The following is a 19,743-nucleotide window of genomic DNA, read 5'->3' as shown; positions in this document are numbered from 1 at the left end:
TTTCCATAATGTACTCTTGATGACATGTCAAGTGACAGTGTCAGTTTTATAAAAAATTTAAGAACTTCTGAATGATTGTATTGTATAAACACAGATGACTAGTTAGTAATATTTCTGGGAATACTGTGAATTATTTGAAAGGATCAAGTTGAATTTTCGAAATGTGTAAGATGTTTAACTTGTAGATACTTAAAAAGTGTGAACTACTATAAAATCTGATATATGTAATTTAAATATAGGGGGGGCTGCGTGGCTTATTATGCCCAGCACTTTGGGAGGCTGAGGTGGGAGGATTGCTTGAGGCCAGGAGTTCAAGACCAGCCTGGGCAACATAATGAGACCCTGTCTCCCTGTCTCTAGAAAAGAAATAGAAAATTTAGTTGGGTGTGGTGGTGTGCACCTGTAGTCCTTGCTCCTTTGGAGGCTGAGGTGGGAAGATCACAATCCCAGGAGTTCAAGGCTGCAGTGAGCTATGATTGCACTCCAGCCTTGGTGACAGAGCCAGACCTCTCTCATAAATAAATAAATACATACATACATAAATAATTTAAACATAGTTTGATATGCTGAACTGTTGGAAAATTTAGGATGTTGATTTAGGTTTAGGCGTGATTTAAAGATATGAATTCTCTTATTGTAAAGTGTAGCTTCCTAGATTAAAGGACCTAAACATAGGATGAGTGCAGCTCATGGTGTGTCATCTGCTAATAAAAAATCATTAGAAAGGGGGTGTGGAGGAATACGCCTGTTTCCTTCTGACCCTTTGTGCTTGACTGTGTTTTATTCTAATACAGAATTTGGGAAATTGTTTTGTTTTTAGTTTGTTGAGGGTCATTGGAATGTTTTACAAGAGGGAATTTAATGGCGACTTGCTACATGATGTTAGAACAGACCAAATAAAAAGCTTGCCTTTGAACCTGTTTTTGTTTCTTAATTAAGTGTTTTGGAAATAGAAACTGACATTTGGAGAAATCACATTATGAGGTATTCTGATGTTTTTTTTTTTCTCTCAATTGGGATATAGAAATCAGCATATTGTTTTCAAACTCTTTGCCATAAAATTAATAGTAGTGAGATTTTTTTTGTGGACCTCTGAGTATTACAGAGAAATTTACATTTCAGTTTTCTCACCTCAGATTCTCTGGAAGGAGCCAGATAAACATAGTTATATGGTAATTTAGGTATTCCCCTTCAAATGTTTCCATTTTTAGCATGCTCTTTTGTGTTCTGAGACACATTTCTAGCTATGACCAAATTATCACAAATGATGAAAATGTAGGACCTGAAAAGAATCTAATTTTACTCTTCTTTTAGGGAATTCTTGTTTGATGTTAAATATTTAACTGAAATCTGATAATTTTACTACCATGTGTAATTTTTGAGGGAACTTCCAAAACAGGTTTTTCTTTTAGGTGTAAGGTCTGTGTACTAATATATCAGTATTAGTGGGATTTGCCAAATGCATTGGTGAAAATCTAATTAAAGTTATTTTATATATAACGTCACTTTTAAATAAAAAAAAAAAATTCTTTCCTGGCAGGGCCCTGTTACATAAACCAGAGATGTTAAAACAGATACTTCCAGAACATAGTGTGCTTCAAAACATTAATTTTGTTGAAGCATTTCAAGATGAGCTATTAGTAACTGAAGGTAAGAATTTTGGCATGTCTTGATGTATTAAATCTTTTGGGTCATTTTTAGTATTATCTAGGTCCAATGATGTGATATAAGAAGGAAGTGTTAGTTTAGATACAGTGTCAGGCGGAGTTTGAGCCACAGCCCTGCTGTATGAGTTTGAACAAATTACATCATTGAATGTCAGTTTCCTTATCTTGTAAATGGAAAGAAGAGCGACATGTAGCTCATCTAGCTTTTCATCCATACAGAGTTGTTATAAAGATTTGACAAAAGAGCTTTGCTGCTGTATAAATGTTACATGTTACTTTCTGCACTTATTCTCTAGGCAACCTTGTAAACAGGAAGAGGAAAATGGTCATTATTAAATCAAATTAATTGCTACTTAGATTTGATTGCAAACTTGCACTCATTTTGAGGTTACTGTGCTATCGTGCCTATTGTAAGATTTATGGAAGATGTAGTGGTGGCAAAAAAACTTCAAAATAGATAGTAATAAGGTGACACTAACCTAGATGGTTAGCCCTGTTTACACTAAACATTTCAAATATTTAACAATATTTATTATTCATACAAAATATAAATATATTGAGACATACAGACTGTGTAAAAATGTATATACAGATTTTCACCATAGTGCTGTTTATAATAGGAAGAAGCTAGAAGTAACCTTAATGCCCAAGAATAGGGAGTTATTTAATTATGCGGTAGAATATTTGAAGCCATTAGAACAATAATATGAATCTGTACTGAATGACATGGAAAGCTCTTCATTTATCACAAAACCTTTTTGAAGTTTGCATAGTAAGATCTCATTTTGCTAAAAATTATTACATATATATTTACATAAGTAAAATTACAGGCATATACACACCAAAATAATAAGTGGCTAGTTTTGGTGGTAAATTTCAGGTGGTAGCTTTTCCCTGTTTTTATTTTCTAGTTTTTTAGTGATGGAATATATTTTGCTTCTGAAATATGAAGTGATGAAAGGATATTTATGCCTTGGTAGGGGTGATGTTGAATAGTCTGTGAACTTTTCAATAAGTGGGGGTCTAGATCATCTGCTCAAAGGGAAGGCAAGGATGAGTTGGTTAAAAATGACAGAAAGACTTGAAATGGAGTTGTCAGGAGTGTGCTAAGGGACCAGAGCAAAGGAAAAAAACCTTGGACTTGGAGTTGAAACTGAAGACCCATCTGTCCCATTGCAGTCCCCCCTCTTCCTCATAGGAAGGATCCAAATACGAGATAAGCTGAACTGTGCTATGGAGATGGAACACTAACACTTAGTAACATGGTACAACTGTGGTGAAGACTGTAGGGAACCAGAGTTTGCAGTGGTTCAGAAGCTGGCATAGCCCCACCATATAGCAGCAGTCCTCTCGTTGAATGATGGATGCATCCTGAGAGGACAAGATGCCAGTAGGTCTATGGACACTGGATGCAGAGGTACTGGATGCAGTCCTTGTCCATGAGGGGCTTACAGACTCAGGGGAAGACAGATGACTCAGGTGTGATGTGAAAAGTGCTGTTATAGAGAGAGCTGTGTTTACAAATCTGGGAGGGCACCTCACTTAGAATGAGATGATTCTTGAGGTATACTTGAAGAAAGAGGAGGAGTTGGCAAGGTGAAGATGAGACCAGAATGAGGAATAATGCTCCAGGTAGAGCTGCATGCCCAAAAATTAAGTACACATATTGTATTAAGAGTTGTGTTGACATAGCCAACCAAGAGCCCAAGTAGCCTGTCAAGATCGCCCATCTAAGATGGGGTTGAGCTGGGACTCAGGCCAGGTCTTTGGGACACCAGAATTTCACCTCAAGGAATACTGTATTCCTTGTGATTATAAGTTTATTGCCCAGAGGAACGGAGGAAACAGTTTCACTTTTTCGTGTTGGTTGGTACCATAGATCACCTGTGAGTATACTGCAGTTGAAGCTTTTATGTGATGAATTTCAGTAACATTTGCTTGAGCATGTTACTATTCCAAGGATTTGTAACAATCTTGCTTTTACAAAATGTGTAATTTGTGGCATATATTTTTGTAGTTGATTTAAACTTTTTCAGTCAGGAGTCTTGCTTAAGTTATAAATTTAAATTTATAGTTACTGTGTTCTTTTAAAATTTCCATGTCAAAATATATGACTCAAAGACTATCTAACATTTCTTGTATATACAAATTTGGGTGGCCTAATCTAGAGATGTTAATCTTGAGCACTATTTCATTAATCTATAAATATTTAATTAAATTAATAGTGCTAATTTCTAGATTTACTTTAAATTGAATGTCTATGAGACTGCCACTTAAAAATCATGGACCCTTAACTTCTGTGCTTCAGATTTTTCATCTTTGCAGTAGAGGTAATAGTACCTGTCTCAAAGAATTGTTTTGAAAATTAACTAAATTAATATATATAAAGGGATTAGAACAATGTCCACATTAAGCTTCATATAAATGTTTGTTGCCGAATATATCTACAAAAACATTCTTATTTTAATGCTCACAACCCCTGATACAGATCTTTACTCTATATTATAGTTGGGGAAACTAAGTTCAGAGAGGTTAAGTAACTTGCCAAAAGTCACAAAGTAAATGAGTGGCAAAGGTAGTTCAAATTGAGGTTCCAAGTCTAAGCTGTCAGCCACTGGTGCTGAATTGACTGTAATTTTGTGCCAGGTGGTATACTACTAATCCAAATGTCACCTCCCCCAACCCAGGAAACTAATATTCTATAGCTATAAATATACAGATGTATCTGTTACTTTGTGGTATGCTTGTGTGAACGTTCATGTATTTCACACATTATTTTCTATTTCAGTATATGATCTTCCCCAACGACCTAATGATGTTCAGCTCTTTTATGGAAGCATGTGTAAAATTATACTTTCAGTAATTGGAGAATTCAGAGATTGCATTTCTAGCAGAGAATTCCTTCAGCCTTCTTCCAGAGCTAGCTTGGACTCTACAAGGTAAAATAAATGAACAGAAATCTTTCACTAGATTTCAGGATGATTCGATTCATAGCAAAGCTGATCTTTTTTCCTGTACTTTACTATTATTATTATTTTGTCTCAAAATTTTTATTTCACCTTTATTTTAAAATTTAAGTTGAAATAATTTCAAACTTTCAGGAAAGTTTAGAAATAGTGCAGAGAACTCCCATATACTCTGCACTCAGACTCACTGTTGTTAACAGTTTACCACCTTTACCTTATCATCCTCTATTTGTATGGAAGGTTTTTCTGGACCATGTAAGAGTAAGTTTCAGGCATGATAACCAATTAGCCCTAAATTTCCTAAGAACACTCTTACGGCCAGGCGTGGTGGCTCACGCCTGTAATCCCAGCACTTTGGGAGGCCAAGGCAGGCAGATCACGAGGTCAGGAGATCGAGATCATCCTGGCTAACACAGTGAAACCCTGTCTCTACTAAAAATACAAAAAAAAAAGCCAGGCGTGGTGGTGGGCACCTGTAGTCCCAGCTACTGGGGAGGCTGAGGTAGGAGAATGGTGTGAACCCAGGAGGCAGAGCTTGCAGTGAGCCAAGATGGGGACATTGCATTCCAGCCTGGGCAATAGCAAGACTCTGTCTCAAAAACAAAACAAAAAAAACACTCTCCTACATAGCCATGGAAAACTCATCCAAATTAGGACATTTAATAGCAATACACTACAATCATTTAGTCCACAGGTTCCATCCACATGTTATTGTTTGTTCCAATAATGTCCTTTATATTATAGTTAAATGACAAAACAACAACAAAAATAACCTTCCTCTTTGCCGCTTCCTCTCTGGTCCAGAGTGTAATCTAACATCACATGATGCATTTGGTTATCCTGTCTGCTTACTCTCTTTCAGAATAGAGTTCCTTAGCCTTATCTTATCTTTCCTGACTGAGATAATACAGAAGGTTTGATTATTGTATCAGATCCACAGAATCAAAGACTTCATCCAGAATTAAGCTTACTAGTAATTTTTAGGTGAAGCCTGGAGAAGTCTGGGACTGGTGGTGGCGCTTCCTAGGTCCTTTTGGCAGCATTAATACTTGAGCTCTTGTTCAGATTTGACACAAGGTCTCTAAATTGTGCATGTGCTACATGGCTTACCCGAAATGAAGAGCTATATTGAGCATGAAAGTTCCGTTTTGCACTTTGGTAATTACATAACTTATGTGGTAATTTTTCAAATAACTGCATCCCATAAAATCAGAAGCTTCAGGTTTCTTTACCACAGATAATTCTAGACTGAGCAGATACACCTTGCAAAAAGCATTCCATAGATAAGGACATTAGTGTGTGTGCTAGGAGATCTGTCATTAGCAAGATCACCGGGAGATTTCACCAAATCACCTTTCTTTTTTCTTGAGCATTCCCTGGTAAAAAGGAGAAAATAGATTGCAGGCCAATTGCTAACCCTTTCTTACCAATGACCTTGATGTTTTTATGGAGTCCAGGCCAGTTACTTTGTAAAATATCCCGCAATTTCAGTGTGCAAATTCAGTTTTCACACTTTTGGCAGGAATGATCCTGTTTGTTTTCTTGGTGCATTTTCTCAGGCAGTGTACAATGCTGATTTGTCCTATCACTAACACTATTTTCATCACTTAGTTAAAAATGGTGCCTGCCAGATTTCTCCACTGTAAAACTAAGAATATCTTAGAGGGAGTTCTTTAAAGATCATGATTATCTTGTTCCTCATCAAACTGTGAGCATCCATTGATGCTTGTTGCCTGAATTATTTTCGTCATGGTTACCAAAGGGTGATTTCTAATTCCATCTTTCTACATTTATTAATTGGCTCTTTACTATGAGGAAGAGATTTGCTTTTGGCCCTTTTATGTAATTATTCACTGATACTGGAGTGGACTCTGGGTGCAGTGTTGATCCTTCACTGTCGTTATTTGGTCCTGCATTGCATTCTGGCTTCTGATCCTTTTGATAGGTCCTCCGTCTCTCTTTGCGCACTTTCTTACTCATTGGCACAGCAGGATGTTTAGGCTCATCGTATACTTTCCCTGCCCCACCCTAGGATAACCATTTCTCTCAGAAGCTGAGAGTAGAGAATGGTGTTAGAAACCAGGGTGCAGGCAGTAGGTGTGCTCATGCTGTTGAGGTATCCTTGCTTCTAGGCCCTCCCTGTGGGCAAACCCAGGAAACGTGGACTAATATACAAATCCACACACTTCTGTATTTACTTCTGTTTATAAATATGTTAAATGAGCTTACTGTGAAGCCTCCAATTCTAATCTAACACCACAGTGCCTTTCCACATTTATACCCTTTTCTCCAGTACTCGAACCCTAGCCCCATTATCTTCAATATATTTACATTTTTACTTAATCCCCCTATTTTTTAACTAATCTTCCCATTGCATGGCTGTCTCCCTGAGCCCAGTGCTGCTGACGCAGACTGGCTGAGTGTTCCCTGCAAATCCCAGTGCCACCACCCACCCCTGTCACCCCTATACTTTATGTATTTTTTTAAAAGACAGGGTTTTGTTGTGTAGCCCGGGTTGGACTCCTGGCCTCAAGTAATTCTCCTGCCCTGGCCTTCCTGGTAGCTGGGACTACAGACACCTGCCACCACTCCCAGCTAATTTTTCTTTTTTCTTTTTGTAGAGGTGGTGTCTTGCTATGTTGCCCAGGCTGTTCTCAAACTCCTAGCCTTAAGCAGTCCTCCCACCTTGGCCTCCCAAAGTGCTGGGATTATAGGCATGAGCCACCACACCCAGCCTATACACATTGTAAACTATACACAATATGAATAATTTTTATTCACTAAAAAATACCTGATATGCACTTTTGACTTTGTCTTAATGTTTTTAGATTTATGAAGAATATAAAAGTATGTGATACAATCTGGCCTTTTATCATTTTTAACTTCTCTGTCTCTTTCTTCTTGTCTAACTTTTTCATTTTGAAATAATTTTTTAGCGACTTGGGAGCTTCTGGGAAACATGGTGGCAACGTCTCTTTGGATGTTTTACCGGTCAAAGGTCCTCAGGGTTCTCCTCTTCTCTCACAGGCGGCTCGCCCGCCTCCGGATCAGCTGGCCTCCGAAGAGCCATGGACTGTCCTACCTGAGCACTTGATTCTGGTAGCTCCTTCTCCTTGTGAGTATGTCAACTGTGACACCTCAGAGGTCTGTTCTGGTGTCCGGGCCTGCACTCCCTTTGTGCCCATGGCCTATCCAAGACACACATGGGCTCCTGCACATGGAGCTGTGACTTGCCAGGCCCTGCTTCCACTGTTGGAGACCCCACTCAGACTTGCCTAGAGCAGAGTCCTTGTCCCAGGGCCACACTCCTCAACGAGGCTCCCAGTTCCCCAATGGCAGAGCCACACCCCTGCCCGCAGAGATACAGCATTGGTTCAGAGTAGAGTGAATCTGCTACGTGGGTGTGTGCTCAAGTTAAGACCAAGCAGTGACGATTTCCAGGATTCCTTTTTCCTCTTTGTTTACTACCAAGGATTGGAAATTTCTGTAATTGAGCAGTTGAGAAAGCAGTAGCATACTTGTGTATCTATTTAGGGTTCTGGTTTATTAGTTGTTAACATTTGTCTTTTTCACTGTTGTTAAATGTAAGTAACATTTTATGTATCTGACAAAATAGATGACATGGCAAAAACTGGACGTTTCCAGATTGTGAATAACTCTCTGAAGTTACTGAGATTTGAGCTGTGCTGGCCAGCGCATTGCCTCACAGTCACGCCGCAACATGGAAATGTCGCGCCAGAGTAAGTCTGACTTCTGTGTTCCTCTGCGTGTTACTTAGATGCCGTCTTGGTGACTTTCTAAAGATCAAATAATATGTCATTGTAGTTTATCCAGTTAAATTTTGCACCGTGCTGACTCTGCACAAAGCACGTGCATGGTTCTGCAGGTCAGCTGTGAGCTCAAGTGGTAGGCGGTCTAGTGGAGCAGAGATCTGCACACAGCTGGTTATGCTGTCACCCAGGAGGGTAAAGGGACACACACATTTGAGGTGGAACAGAGTCCCTGGTATGGAAGACTTCAGAGCGTTTCCTTCTTAGGACTCTGCCCATGAAATCACAAAGCAAGGAATGCAACTGGACATGGGATGAGGGGTCGCGATGTGTCCCGAGCCCAAACACTTCTGCCGTTTCTTACCTTGGTTTGGGTTGTGTGTTCTGCTGGCTTTTTCTGAATGATATTTTTGAGACAAAGCTTCCTCAATTTTAGTATGTATGAGCCATAACCTTGCTTACTGTTTTCTACATAGAATATTCTAGGACAGAAGGAAGTCTTTTGGGGCCAGCCATTTATACACAGCTGCCTGCCCTCTCTCCATAGCCTGGTTGTTGATAGGTGGGAAAGCCACAGTTCTGCAGCTTTTCAGGATTTCATCTGGTCAGCACATGACTCCCACATCTGCACGTTCCTTTATATCTGGGATTAGCAACTTTGCAGAAAGACAACATGAAGTTTATTTAGTTTTTGCAAAATGATATGCTAAAATTTTAGGAGAGTTTACTCGACTGAGACTTTTAGCTGAGGGGCATGGTCAGGGACACTCCAGAGAGCGTTGCTGGGACCAGAGCAGTCAGTTCGGCATGCAGCAAGTGTTTCTCATGTGCCACACACCCTTTCAGCTAATGGTAGAACAGGTTCCTCACAGCCCGCTTTTTCTATAGCCCCATGTTGTTTAGCAGGGGAACACAATCTTGCCCTTTCATTTTTGACATGTGTACTGAAATAGCTTTTCAGTCTGGTGATTTCTTTAAAATCACAAATCTGATCCCATTGTCCACTTTTAAACTCTTCTCTGGCATCCCCTGGTTCTTGAAGAGAATATTGAGCCCAGAAAATATGAGCAGCCGGGTCATACAGAAACATGTTTTTTTCTTCATTTCTTCTCCGTCTCCCCCATCGTTTTTTCCAGTTTCCTCTGCAGCTGCTTCATTCTCCCTGTGCTGTGCTTGCATTCTTCTTTATTCTCACGTGGCTCAGAGCTTTTGTAGTCTTGGTCTTTTGCTTTAGAAATTTTTACCGTGAGTTGCTTTTAAAATGGTATTCCTAAGGCATGGTTTGTTTTCACATGAGTTTTGCCCTTGCGTCATGGGTTCATGCTGGTGAGGAGTCGGGTGGAGGTGGGATGAGCTTGTGGGAGCCATGTGGGAGCCTCATGGGAGTGAGCTCTGTTCTCTGCTCTTCCTGAGCAGTGAGGAAATGGCCATTGGCTGGTAGACAGTATTTATAACTCCTGTGATTACTGCTGTTAAAATGCAGGCTCTTTTTAATTTTCTTATTAATTTTTTTTTAAAGGAGTAAACTACAAATTCTTGTGAGTCCTAATTCCTCCTTATCCACAAAACAGTCAATGTTCCCGTGGAGCGGTTTGATCTATATACACTGTGATGATGGACAGAAGGTACTTTTAAAAGTGGTTTGGTTTTTTTTTTTGAGTGACAATTCCGTTTGTAGCTTCAGTTTCATAATCCTTATTAGCACTTAATTTCAGAAATCAAATGAAAGTGTACTTGACCCTTCATATTTGTGGGTTCCACATCCAGGGATTCAACCAACCACAGATTGAAATTATTTGGGGAAAAAGTAATACAAATAAATACAGTATAACAAATGTTTGCATAGCATTTACACTGTATTAGGTATTATAAGTACCCTAGAGATGATCTAAAGTGTATGGGAGGATGTATGTAGATTATGTGCAAATACTGTGTCACTTTATATACAGGACTTGAGCATTGAGGATTTTAGCATCCTCAGGGGATCCTGGAACTAATCCCCCCCATGAATACCGAGGCATGATTATTTGTATTCTGAGGCCAACTAGTTAGAGCATTGGTATAGAATTTTTCCGTAGTGATCAGAACAATTCTCTTGGGGAATGGGTGTGGAGAGTGGAGCCTAGAAGTGATTACTGATTTTCGAAATTTGCTTTAAAAACAAAAGTAATGGGAGAGAGGAGATAGAGTCACAGATTTACCTTGAGATCTAAATAAACTTTAATTCCTAAATTTATTGATGTTTCGTTTGTTTGGCATTTCTTTTCTCTACCATGATTTAAAAATGGAATTATTTGATTTAAAATGATAGATACGTTTGTAGCTTATCCCTTTATTTGGCTCATTTCAGAAAATTGTGAAAGTTCAAATTCGAGAAGATTTAACTCAAGTGGAACTTTTAACTCGTTTGACCTCCAAACCATTTGGAATTCTTTCCCCAGTATCTGAGCCTTCAGTTAGTCATTTGGTCAAACCAATGACAAAACCGCCTTCCACAAAAGTTGAAATAAGAAACAAGAGTATTACTTTTCCTACAACAGAACCTGGTGAAACTTCAGGTATTGTATCACAAAATTATGTAATTCAAATGTCTGCTGATATATTGAGTCTAATGCTTTATTCTTAGCCATAAGTTGGTGATAAATACAAATTTCCTCCTACTTCAGGAGAAAAGTGGTCATTAGCAATCATTTCAATGATGGGCTGGATTTGGGATCTGAACAATCTTAAAATGTGAAATCTTGGCATTTACTAACCCTGTGTATTCCAGGAATCCTAGGTTTTATTTGATGGTCAGAACCTTTCCTGCGCAACTGTCACCAGATCCTTGACCAGAATTGTTAATAAGTTAGCAGATGAAGAAGACAGGACAGTGGGTGGAGCCTGGCTTCATCACTTACTCACGTGACATTGAGGCTCCAGACAGGTCCAATAGACTTGCTCAGTTTCCCCATTTGTAAAATGGCCTTTGGAGTTAACTTCTTCCACAGAGGGCTTCAAGGATAAATTTAGTAATTCCTGTATGGGCAGACCCTGACTTACGGTGGCTTGACTTACCATTTTTTGACCTGGTGATGATGTGAAAGCCATGTGCATTCAGTGAAAATCGTATTTTGATTTTTGACCTTGCCCTGGGTAGCGACACAGGGTGCTGCACCCTCTTGTGATTCTGGGCGGTGGCAGCCCTGAGCCACAGCTTCTAGTCAGCTGCAATCACAAGGGTGAACAGCTGATACTGTATTCTGCAGTGCACTGTCTTCAGTAAATGACATGAGATATTCAACCCCTTGTTATAAAATGAACTTTGTTTTAGAGGATTTGCTCAACTGTGGGCTCAGGTAAGTGTTCTCAGCACGTTTAAGGCAGGCTTGGCTTAGGGTAGTTTAGGTGGATTAAATGCATTTTCCACTTAGGATAATTTCAACTTAGGATGGGTTTACTGGGACGTGAGGAGCATTCGTGTTCAGTAATAGTGATATATGTACAGCAGTTAGCATGGTGTTTGTTGTCTGTTAGGCACTCTGTATTGCTCCATTCCTCGAGAGTCCTGAGATCATTTATTTTTGTCCCTATCTGTCTCTCTCACTGCTGGCTCAGGCTAAATGAGCAGTGTTGTCGGGAGACCTGTTAGAGAGGATATGGGTGCATCTCTCACCTGCCCTCTAGCTTCTTGCCTCTCCATTGATTTTGTCTGTCCCCAGCCTCAGCCTCCTGCTTCCGTGGTCTCCCTCCTGGACCTTGTCGTTCAGCCCTGAAGCTCCCCGCTCTGAGCCTGGTACTTGCTGACTGTCGCCCATCTCTTCAGCTCACTCACCGAGGGCTCACAGCAGTTCTCTGGCCTCCCTGAGACCCCCTGCCCGCTGGCCTTGCCTGTTTTGTGCTCTCTCCCAGCCCGCCCATGCCCCTCTCCTCTTGTCAATTCTGGACTCCTGAGTCTGTCCTTATAGTTGCTGTTTCACAGGCTTCCATGACTGCCGGGTGCTCCTCTCCCTCTCTGCTCCTGCCTGGCAAGATCCCAACCCTGGCTTGTCCCAGGAGCCTAGCTCCTCCTGCCTCCACCCTTGCAGTGAAACCACACTGGAGGGAGCTGCTCCACCCTGGTGGGGGTTCCTGGTGCCCCCCCACATGAGGCTTTGCTGCCTCTGCTCCTCGGTGTGTGTCCTGCAGCTCCCGCCACCCCCCCCCCCCACAGCTGGGGGCCCTTCTTTCCTCTGGGAGCTCCTGCCACCTCCCCTGCTCCTGCTGTCACTCTTCCTAACTCTTGACTTTGCCTCACAGGTGAAAAATAGGCAGGCCCTGAGACTCAGTGAAAGGCTTCTGTTTCCATCACAGATGAACCCTCTGCCTGGAACCGGGCCTGTCCATTCTCGCCTCTCGGGGGGGCTTCCTGTGGTCCCCTCTCTCTCCAGAGCCATCAGCTTCTCCCTCCTTGTTGATTCGTCTCCACCAGCACCCAGTACACTCCACCATCACGGGGTTAAGAAGCATCTTCCTCGGCCCTCCCGCCCTTTCCTTGTGGCTACCCCTGTCTCAGCAGCCCCCTGCCCTCACTTCCTTAGGCCATGGCTGCCATCACCTCATGCCCGGAACCCCATCCTGTGGAGGTCACTTAAGAGCTCCGTGTGCCAAATCCAGGGTCCGTTTTGTGTCTTGGTTGACTTGACCTCCCAGCATTGTCGACTGCTCTTCCACTTTGGAGGACTTCTCCGTGCAGCTGCTGTGCGCCAGGGCTCAAGATTTCCTGCCTCACCTGCTCTTGCTTGGATCCCTTGCTGACTCCTCTCCCTGGTTTCTGAAGACTGGCAGGGTCCCGGCCCAGCCTGCCTGTGCCTTTCCTTCTCTCTGTGTTCTCCTGCACGATGATGGCCTGTGGCCTGTGACTCTCATGACTTCCCGTGTGCTCGGGCCCAGGCATCACACCCCAGCACCTGCTTGGCTTCCACATGTGGGCGTCTCACGGGCACATCAGATGTGATATGCCCAAGAGAGGCCCCATGCCTCCTCGAGGCTCAACTTCATGTCAGTAAGTAGCACCACTGTCTGTTCATTGGTTATTATTTCTGATTTATTTTCTTCCTCCCTCCTCCCACTCAGTCCATCAGCAAGTCCTTTGAAGCCTGTCTTCAAAGTAGAGGGCACACATGCGCACGTCTTTTTCTCCCTTTTGCCACTGTCCAAGCTGGAGGCAGTCACCCTGTGCATCATCTCATAGCCAAACTGCTGCAGCCATGACTTACCTGGGCTTCCTCGTCCCCTTCAATGCCTTGCAGTCTCTTTTCTACAGAGCAGTCTGTAACGCTTTAAAAATGTAAATCATCTTATTGCTCCTCTGCATAAGCCCTTCGGTATCTTTGCATTATACTTGTAATAAAACCTAAAAGAGAATATCTGACATACCTGATTTTTTAAGAAAATACTGTGGTTCTTGTTGAACTCCTTTAGGGATCTAATGATTGGGGTTTTTTAACCCCAGTATGAGGTAGTAAGGCCTGTCACAGTCATCTGCTTGTTCTCCAGTCTCTCCGAGTTTGAGTTATGATACATGTGTTCCTTTTAGAGAGCTGTCTGGAACTCGAGAATCATGGCACCACAGACGTAAAATGGCATCTGTCATCTTTAGCGCCACCTTATGTCAAGGTCAGTCATGACTGCCTCAGATATAATCGTTTTAATGTTTAAACTTTATCCAAGATGTTCTAAAAACTGACTATGAGCATAGGTTGATATTGCTGGTTATTTGCTTGTTTGTTTTTTGAGACAAAAGTCTTGCTGTGTCGCCCGGGCTGGAGTGCAGTGGTATGAACACTGCTCACTGCAGCCTCAACCTCCCAGGCTCAAGCAATCCCCTGCCTCAGCCTCCCATGTGGCTGGGACCACAGGTGTGCACCACCATGTCCAGCTAACTTTTTGTTTTTTTGTAGAGATGAAGTCTCACCACACTGCCCAGGCTGGTCTCGATCTCCTGACCTCAAGCAATCTTCCCACCTCAGCCTCCCAAAGTGCTGGGATTACAGGTGTGAGCTGCTGCACCTGGCCTTGCTGGTTATTTGTTCCACCAATTCATTTAATTGGTTTTCTCTTTAGATGAGGATGATATATGCCTAGTCTTTTTCACAAGGTGGTTTTGAGAGTCAAATTAGAGAATATGTGTGGAAATACATGTTTGCTCCATTTAATGCTGTCTCCTAGCCCTGATTTTATCTGAAATAACTTTATTTTGAGAAATATGTAAAAATTGTATTTCTAAGCATTGTATGTGCGCATGCATGGCTTTCCCCCTCGTGTTCTGAGTGCTGTCGTATGTTCCCAGCCAGCGGTGCGGGAAGCGGAGCTGAGCGCTCTTTGCCAGTGAGTCTAGCCTACTATCTATGGCAGTAGTCTCCACCAGGGTACCGCCTGAATTCAGTGGGTGTGTCATTGGTGGTGTTTAGAACACTGTGGTCTCTCTGCCATGTATTTTGTGTGATAGTAACAGTTTTGAGCCATAATACTACCAAAATGTGTACAAAAAAGAGTTTCTGGACCTACTGTGAAAAAATTAAAAACTACTTGGGAGGCTGAGGTGGGAGGATCGCTTGAGCCCAGGAGGTCGAGGCTGCAGTGAGCTATGATTACGCCACTGCACACCAGCCTAGGCAACAGAGCCAGACCCTGTCTTAAAAAAATAAATAGATAAAAATTAGAAACTGGTATTGCATAAGTTATTAAAATGCACGTTCAACAGGGTCTTCAGAGTCTTTGAGGAAAAGATAGTTGTTAGACATTATGAGCCTCACTATAAAGATCACTATAGCCAGGGAAGTGATAAAAGTCGCCTTGTGTGACCTCTCCTTTGGTGATGTGAGTCAGCATGATGGCCTTCTGCAGAGCTCAGTCAGGTAGCACTCCCATTTTGGGAATACCTTGTGTTCTTCTTGTCCACTGCTAAGTGTGTTGGTGTGTTCTCAGTAGCCGTAGAGGTAATAGTGTCTCTGTGGGATTGATCCATTGGCTTTATGGTTTTTAATTTGTTTAAATGATTGCTTTGCAGGGAGTTGATGAAAGTGGAGATGTTTTTAGAGCTACCTATGCAGCATTCAGATGTTCTCCTATTTCTGGTCTACTGGAAAGCCATGGGATCCAAAAAGTAGGTTTTGATATTTTTTTCCATAGGCGGTTAGTAAGAACATCATGTAAATTGTCCAGGAGTGCCTCAGTTGATTCCACCCATTTAGCTTGTTTCACCTGGAGCAGTGCTACTCACAGAGCCAGTCTGCACACGAGAGAAGAGTCTGCCTCACTTACAATGCACTGTAGCAGATAGTCTTAGCGTGAAAAAGTGGTCAGCTAAACAAAACGGCACACTTAGCAATAAAGACTACAGACTGCCAGTGCTTACAGTCATACTGCACTGATGGAGACGAGAGTTTTGTCTATCAGCCGTAGCCAGAAAAACTTGCCATTACTCAAAAACAGCTCGGTATTTGTGGCATAGTCAACAGTATATCTTCATGGGTGACAGATCCCTCCAGCTACTGTGACCCTCTTAAATGTTAATTCATTTCTATACCTGACATATTCCCTTAAAATGTTTCCTGATAACACTAATCACCCACTTGGCCTCAGCAATATACTTTTTCATTCTAATTGCCGAAACTTACTGGCTCATTTATTAGACATTCAGACTTAAAGTAAGTTATAGAATGTAGCTGTGAACTCAGAACTGACCGTAAAAGAATCTTGAAAACAGCTGTAGCAGTTGTTGCAAACTGTGCACTTTACTGGGTCTGTGTAACAGGCTTTCAGAGGGTTTCTCACTTTTTTTGGAAAGACACACAGTTCTACAAGTGTAGTTTAGTTCATTCCCCAAACCACAACAGAAGCAAAGCAGAAGAACAGGAGATAAGCACATTGCTCAAATAAAGTTCAGCGTATGAGGCGGTATTGCAAAAAGAAGCCCAACAAGAAAGACATCCCGTGTCAATCGATCAGAAGACTTAGCCTTGCTAAGACAGCAGTACTCCCTAAATTGATCTACATATTCAGCACAGTCCCAATCAAAACCCCAGCTGGGCCCAAAGCAGTCTACAGTTAACGCTGTTCCTATCAAACTACCAACGTCATTTTTCACAAAACTGGAAACAACTATGCTAAAATTCATATGAAGCCAAAAAACAGCCTGAATAACAAAAGCAATCCTAAGCAAAAAGAACAAATCTGGAGGCATCGTGCTACCTGACTTAAAACTATACTATAAGGCTACAGTAACCATAACAGCATGGTAGCAAAACAAAAACAGATATATAAACCAATGGAACAGAATAGAGAACCCAGAAATAAAGCCACACACCTACAGCCATCTGATCTTCGACGAAGTCAACAAAAATAAGCAATGAGGAAAGGATTCCTTATTCAATAAATAGTGCTGGAATAGCTGGCTAACCATATGGAGAGGAATGAAACTGGACCCCTGCCTTTCACCATGTACAAAAATTAACTCAAGGTGGATTAAATATTTGAACATAAGACCTCAAACTATAAGAATCCTAGAGGGAAACTTAGGAAACACCATTTTGGACATTATTCTTGGGAAAGAATTTATGACTAATTTCTCCAAAGCAATTGTAATAAAAAAAGACAAAAATTGACAAATGGGACCTAATTAAACTAAAGAGCTTCTGCACAGCAAAAGAAACTATCAACAGAGTAAACAGACAACCTACAGAAGAGGAGAAAACATTCACAAACTATTCATCTGACCAAAGTCTAATACCCAGGATCTGTAAGGAACTTAAAACAATTGAACAAGCCCAAAATAAATCACCCCATTAAAAATGAGCAAAAGACATGAACAGACACTTCTCAGAAGAAGACATACAAGCAGCCAACAAACATGAAAAAATGCTCCACATCACTAATCATCAAGAAATGCAAATCAAAACCACAATGAGATACCATCTCACAGCAGTCAGAATGGCTATTATTAAAAAGTCAGCAGCCTGGGCAACATGGCGAAACTCTGTCTCTACAAAAAATACAGAAATTAGCTGGGCATGGTGACAAAAAATACAGAAATTAGCTGGGCATGGTGGCACGCACCTGTAGTCCTACCTACTTGGGAGGCTGAGGTGGAAGGATCGCTTGAACCCAGGAGGCAGAGGTTGTAGTGAGCTGAGATTGTGCCACTGCACTCCAGCCTGTATGACAGGGTGAGACCCTGTCTCCAAAAAAATAAATGAAACAAAAAGTCAAAAAACAATAGATGATAGCAAGGCTGCAGAGAAAAGGGAATGCTTATACACTTAGTATGAATGTAAATTAGTTCAGCCACCCTGGAGACCAATTTGGAGATTTCTCAAAGAACTCAGAGCTACTATTCAACCCAGCAGTCCCACTACTGGATATATACCCAAAAGACAGCAGATTGTTCTACTAAAAAGATACATGCACTTGCACATTCATCACAGCACTATTCACAGTATCAGAGACATGGATCAATCCACCATTGATCACCGGTGGATTGGATAAAGAAATGGTGGATTGGTACATGTATATCATGGAATACTGTGCAGCCGTATAATCAAATCATGACCTTTGTAGCAACATGGATACAGCTGAAGGCGATTATCCTAAATGAATGAACACAGGAATAGAAAACCAAGTACCACATTTTCTCACTTATAAGTTGGAGCTAAATATTGGGTACTCATGGATATAAAGATGACAGCAGTAGAAACTGGGGACTACTGGAAGTGGGAAAAGGGCTGAAAAATTAACTATTGGGTACTATGCTCAGTACCTGGGTGATGGAATCATTCATACTTCAAACCTGAGCTTCGTGCAGTATACCCAGGTAACAAACCTGCACATGTACCCCGGAATCTAAAATAAAAGTTGAAAAAGGAAAAAGGAACAACAATAAGCCCATTTTCCATAGTGGTAAAGATACAGGTGTCATGCATCTATTTTAAAAAGAAAAAAATGGAAATTAATGAGCTAAGCAGTCATTTGAAGAATGGTGAAAATAACAATAAATCCAAAGAAAGAAGAAAAAAAATGTTCTAAAGCAAAACGTAGTAAAATTAAAAACAAAGAAATGAGAGAAGATTAACGTCTCCCAAGCTGCTTTTTTGGAAAAAATAATAATAATAGACAAACCTTTGGCAAAATTGACCAAGGCAGGAAAGAGACAATTTTACAAGAAAAGCATTTGTCAAGTGAGAATCTAGCAGAATGAGATTAGTCAAAAATTCAAAAAAACTTTAAAAGAATTAAAGGTAAATGTGTTGCAAAAAGAATGACTTAAATATCAAAGACTTCTAAAATGCCTCTTTCATGAACCCCTCAAATATGTTTTCCAAAATGGTCTTTATGGGTTGTCCTGAGAATTTGTACACCTTATACCATTGTATAACTTTGTCCCCTGCCCTGCAAAAAAATTGCACCAAAATCTAAGCCCACTTTATTCTTTGTTTATTCTAAGATTTAGTGCACAGTTGTAATTAAAATCTAAGTTTAAATAAAACAGAAAAACTAATTTAGAAATAAATCCAGCTGGGTTTTGTTTTAAAATTGAAAGGCTGATTCTGAAATTTATATAGATATACAAGAGACCTAGAATAATCAAATGATCTTGAAATAGAACAAAATTGGAGGATTTACACTCTCTGCTTTCAAAACCTACTACAAAGCCACATTACACAAAACAGTGTGGTATTGATAGTTCCACAGAACTATGGAATAGGATGAGAGTCCCAAAATAAACCTTAATATTTATAGTCAATTTTTTTTTTTTTTTTTTAAATAAGGGCACCAAGACAGTTCAATGGGGAAAGAATATTTTTCAACAAATAGTGCCTGGGAGAACTGGATAGCCACATGCAAAAGAATTAGGGTAGACCCTTACTGTATTAGGGTTCTCCAGAGGGACAGAACTAATAGGATATATGTATATATGAAAGGGAGGTTATTAGGGAGAATTGACTCACATGATCACAAGGCAAAGTCACACGATAGGCCGTCTGCAGGCTGGGGAAGAAAGAAGCCAGTTGCAGCTCAGTCTGAGTCTAAAAGCCTCAAAAGAGGGAAGCCAACAGTGCAGCCTTCAGTCTGGGGCCAAACTAACTATCAGAGGGCCCCTGGCCAAACACTTATGTAAATCCCAGAGTGCAAAGGCTGAAGAACTTGGAGTCTGATTTCCAAGGGCAGGAGGAACGGAAGGAAGCATCCAGCTTGGAATAAAAATGAAAGCCAAGAGACTCAGCAAGCAAGGTTATCCCACCTTCTTCCACCTGCCTCCTTCTAGCCTGCTGGCAGCTGATTGGATGTGCTCACCCACATTAGGGTGGACCTTCCTCTGCC

The 19,743-nt window shown here is 41.0% G+C and overlaps 1 protein-coding gene across 17 annotated transcripts in view; it reads left to right on the top strand.

The window, feature by feature from the left end:
• The window catches only part of CEP192 (centrosomal protein 192), a 130,067-nt gene that overhangs the window by 96,350 nt on the left and 13,974 nt on the right, over nucleotides 1-19,743 (top strand). For 16 of the 17 annotated variants that reach the window (XM_063716812.1, XM_054537615.2, XM_063716817.1 and 13 more), the window contains 8 exons: nucleotides 1,541-1,650; nucleotides 4,456-4,606; nucleotides 7,570-7,748; nucleotides 8,250-8,373; nucleotides 9,923-10,028; nucleotides 10,754-10,961; nucleotides 13,961-14,040; nucleotides 15,434-15,529. In XM_063716812.1, the coding sequence (XP_063572882.1) occupies nucleotides 1,541-1,650; nucleotides 4,456-4,606; nucleotides 7,570-7,748; nucleotides 8,250-8,373; nucleotides 9,923-10,028; nucleotides 10,754-10,961; nucleotides 13,961-14,040; nucleotides 15,434-15,529 (1,054 nt within the window). Of the gene's footprint in view, nucleotides 1-1,540; nucleotides 1,651-4,455; nucleotides 4,607-7,569; nucleotides 7,749-8,249; nucleotides 8,374-9,922; nucleotides 10,029-10,753; nucleotides 10,962-13,960; nucleotides 14,041-14,324; nucleotides 14,419-15,433; nucleotides 15,530-19,743 lie in introns of those variants that run through there. The other variant, XM_054537620.2, reaches the window with a different exon arrangement.

Source organism: Pongo abelii, chromosome 17 (genome assembly GCF_028885655.2).
Source record: "Pongo abelii isolate AG06213 chromosome 17, NHGRI_mPonAbe1-v2.0_pri, whole genome shotgun sequence".
NCBI lineage: Eukaryota > Metazoa > Chordata > Mammalia > Primates > Hominidae > Pongo > Pongo abelii.
Note: the sequence above shows the minus strand (reverse complement) of the source record. Positions and strands in the feature narration are given on the sequence as shown.